Raw genomic sequence first — 3,634 nt, forward strand, 5'->3', positions numbered from 1 at the left:
ATTGATCCTTGAGATCTTTTAGCCGTGTGCGGTGCCCCCCTCCATCATATTACACCTCGATAATACCGTTGCGGAGCTTAGGCGAAGCCCTGCGTCGGTGGAACATCATCATCGTCACCACGCCGTCGTGCTGACGAAACTCTCCCTCAACACTCGGCTGGATCGGAGTTCGAGGGACGTCATTGAGCTGAACGTGTGTAGAACTCGGAGGTGCCGTACGTTCGGTACTTGATCGGTCGGATCGTGAAGACGTACGACTACATCAACCGCGTTGTGATAACGCTTCCACTGTCGGTCTACGAGGGTACGTGGACAACACTCTCCCCTCTCGTTGCTATGCATCACCATGATCTTGCGTGTGCGTAGGAAATTTTTTGAAATTACTACGTTCGCCAACACATATAGCCACAAAGTTCCTCAGTCGTAAAAAGTTTTTTATCAGCACACATTATTAAAGAAAACTGGATGCAATGCGCAAGCAACGCTCAACAGGTGCAGACTGTATGTTTAGCCTCAAAGGAAACAGGTACCCTCAACCGATGCAATCCAAAAATGCACAACTCAGCTCTCGGCAAACCTAAGAGGTCTCTTGCATGTATCCCGCCGATGCCCTTCTATGCTGCAGTTCTTGCATCTGCCGGGTTTCCGCGGCTTCTTTGGCGCATCCCCTCTCTCTGGGCATGTGGTCCTCTTGTGGCCCTCACGGCAGCAAATGCTGCAGAACCTGGTTCTCTTACTCAGCCCTTCGTACGGGGCCTTCTCCCTACAGTTCGTCGGCCTGCCAGCACCTCTACGCTTGTCTGGCGCCTCGAGGCACTGCAGGGCATTCACATTTACAGAATTCGCAACACTGTGGCATGGTTCAGCTCCATGATCAACCAAAGCAGGCTCGCCATTCGCAGCCTGACAGCCATTTCCATTTTGAATGAGACAATCCTCGAAAGCCAAACCGTCCCTTGTGACCGCCAGAGGTGCTCCAGAACGTAGAAGAGAATCCAGGCCGGCATGCATGTGCTCATAGCATGCAGTGCTTGCGTCCCCCATTCGCACTACCTCCATGGCCTTAAAGTATAGCCTCGCGTGTCTGCATGTGAAAGACAAATTATGTGCTTTGTCCTTCTGGTACTGAACCAGGTGATCTGGGAGTATATCCCTTGCGTCTCTTGTCCACCGTTTAAGGATATGGTGCTTCGGAATCTCGTCCAAATGTAGAATCTCCATCACCTACAGCATCAAATGTTAAATGTTAATTGCCGATGTTCTCCCCCCTAACTCAATTCTTGCACAACAATATGTCGACCCACCTCACCCTTAAGGCATGGCAGCAAAGCATCCTTGTGTGTTCAAACTGACCACACTCGCACGTGAATATTGATTTGTCATCGTTGATGGTCACCTCATATTCCACTCTGCTCCACTTCTCTCTCTTCGCTGCATTATTGTGTGTTGTGATGTATTTCTTCATCCTCTCAACTTCAGTGACGTTGTATGCCGTCCCTTCTAAAAGCAGCCGGCCAAATTCCTCAAACATATTCCTGGTATATATTTTGCTGGCGTGCCGCTCAATCGCAAGGTTAGTCCGCCGGACGGCGCCTCCCTGCCAACAAGGAAATTTTCCAGGCGGTATTAGTCATTCCACGAGCACAATCTATCAAGCAGCAGCAAATTCATAGCAAAAAGATTTGTAATGGCAGAAAACTACTTACAATCATGGTCCTCTTTTCCTCGTAGCTTTCGTCGCGTTCCCGGTCAAATTGAAGTCTCGTGTATTGCCGGACGAAAACATGCATTCGGCTCGCAGGCGGCATGTAAGATTTCAGCATGTGGTTTGCGCTCTCACTTCACTGGGTACTTGTCATCTTCGCACAGAACACACCCCTGAAATATGGCTTTGCCCATTTTTTCCTTGTCTCATATATTTGTGTCATATAGCTATGAGACCTCAAGTTGTACTTGTCCAGCAGTGCCCCCCAAGCTGATTCAAATTCATCAACTTCAGGTTGGAACACCAACCAGTACACTGCCGCTTCTTATTATACATACAAGCAAACAGACACTCACCGAGCAACCGCATACTATCTCCTGCATGCTTTTTGTTCTCTCGGCGTTCAGCCTGCTTTTCCCATATTTTATCCCAAATCCAATTTCCCATGAATATAAGTTGTAGAAATCATACGCCTCTCCTAGCGAATCGAAACTAAGCCCTAGCTCAGGTCGCACCACGCTCTTGTTAGGTTGCTCAGCATATTTCCTTATCGACAGCTCTAGAGCGCTCATTCTTGATGGACATGGCACACGGTCAGGTGGCGCACTTCCAAGAACGAAGCCTGCGAGGGATTAAAAAAAATACAATGTATTCCAGTCTACAAATTCAGAAACAAATAGCGACTCTCCAAATCCATGCAAGCACAAATTGTTCGCCCAAAAAATCAGTCCACAGGATCTCCCTAACATGAACTAGCATTTTTCTATGTATTAATTCGGAAGCATATCGCACAAGCAACACCGTCCCTCATTCTTACCCCTCCACCCCCACGTACTGCACATCTTTGCTGTTATTTCTTCAGAACAATCACACGGAAGGTAATACTCATGAAACATTCATTTCCTCGCTTACTTATCAGTTCCAGTACGATAGGTGTACCAAATTATAGTTTACTAATTATGTAAAATATAGCAGAGTCATACCAACGTCGTATCACTGTCTAACATGTTACTGTTCTAACAGCTGAAAGCAGAGAAATGTACTGAATGGCTGCAGTTTTGAGACTCACCTTTTGGTCCAGCCTGGGGCCTCTGGATTAACCCTGCCCGTCGATTGGGCCGACCTCGTCGGAGACTCAACACGTCGTTGATGGGCACCCCCTTGGGCGTCAGTTAGCACACCGTCGCACAGGATATCAGCAATCCCAGAGTGGTCTTCTCCCCGTCCAAACTCCGGATTTGCACCGCCCTTCTCCAGAAGGTACGCGAGCGGGACCGGATCTGGGTTGTCAAGACTGTCAGCAAACTCCTCCCGCACCGGGAACCTGAGTAGACAACGGCGAATGTCCGGCATAAGATAAGTTCTGTACCCAGTTAGAAATTCAGCTTAGATCTGCAAGGTCACGAACCTGTCAACCGCATCCAGTAGGAACTCCATTCCTTCTGCGACCATCCGTGAGTAGCTTTACGGTGGAGCACACGCGGTGGCGCCGCCACCCGCTACAGCGGCCTCGGCGAACTCTATCCCCTTTTGGGTTTCCACGGCGGCGGGGGGCCTCTAGAAGGAACCACGGTAAGAGGATAGTTTTTCTTGTGTTCTCTTTCGTTTTATTCAGCACACGCGTGCGCCCCTGCCGGCCGACAGACGGCTCAGAAGCCAACCTCGTTTTGGACTCCTTATCCGATCCAGGCCCAGAATGCGAGAGCTAACGTCCTGGTCCACGGCCTAGTAAGAAACCGACGTTCCTGGTCCACGGCCCACTCCGTGCCCCCACAACGTCCGTCCGGCCGAGACGGGCCGGCCCCACTCCTTCACTCCTGTTTCCTACCGTATTCGGGGGTTTTCTCCATTTAACGCGGATCGCACAGGCCCCGCCAGCTGTAATTGTTCACATCCCAAGACACGGACGGACGACGTAGATTATAGGTG

General features: G+C 49.9%; 1 protein-coding gene across 4 annotated transcripts; it reads right to left on the reverse strand.

The window, feature by feature from the left end:
* Window positions 1–417: 417 nt before the first annotated feature.
* Window positions 418–3,360, reverse strand: LOC109748953 (protein FAR1-RELATED SEQUENCE 5). Of its 4 annotated transcripts, none has more exons than XM_040386801.3 (5): window positions 3,114–3,360; window positions 2,775–3,029; window positions 1,707–2,327; window positions 1,310–1,597; window positions 418–1,224 (listed from the first exon to the last, which is right to left on the reverse strand). In XM_040386801.3, the coding sequence occupies exons 3-5, from the start codon at window positions 1,821–1,823 to the stop codon at window positions 562–564; spliced, it is 1,068 nt and encodes a 355-aa protein (XP_040242735.1). In that variant the 5' UTR covers window positions 1,824–2,327; window positions 2,775–3,029; window positions 3,114–3,360; the 3' UTR covers window positions 418–561. The 4 variants fall into 3 exon arrangements, with proteins under 4 accessions (XP_040242735.1, XP_073352477.1, XP_073352476.1 ...); XM_073496375.1 differs by having other exon boundaries at window positions 1,305–1,597; XM_073496374.1 differs by having other exon boundaries at window positions 1,707–3,029.
* Between the last annotated feature and the right edge of the window lie 274 nt (window positions 3,361–3,634).

Source organism: Aegilops tauschii, chromosome 4 (genome assembly GCF_002575655.3).
Source record: "Aegilops tauschii subsp. strangulata cultivar AL8/78 chromosome 4, Aet v6.0, whole genome shotgun sequence".
In the NCBI taxonomy this organism is placed as follows: Eukaryota; Viridiplantae; Streptophyta; class Magnoliopsida; order Poales; family Poaceae; genus Aegilops; species Aegilops tauschii.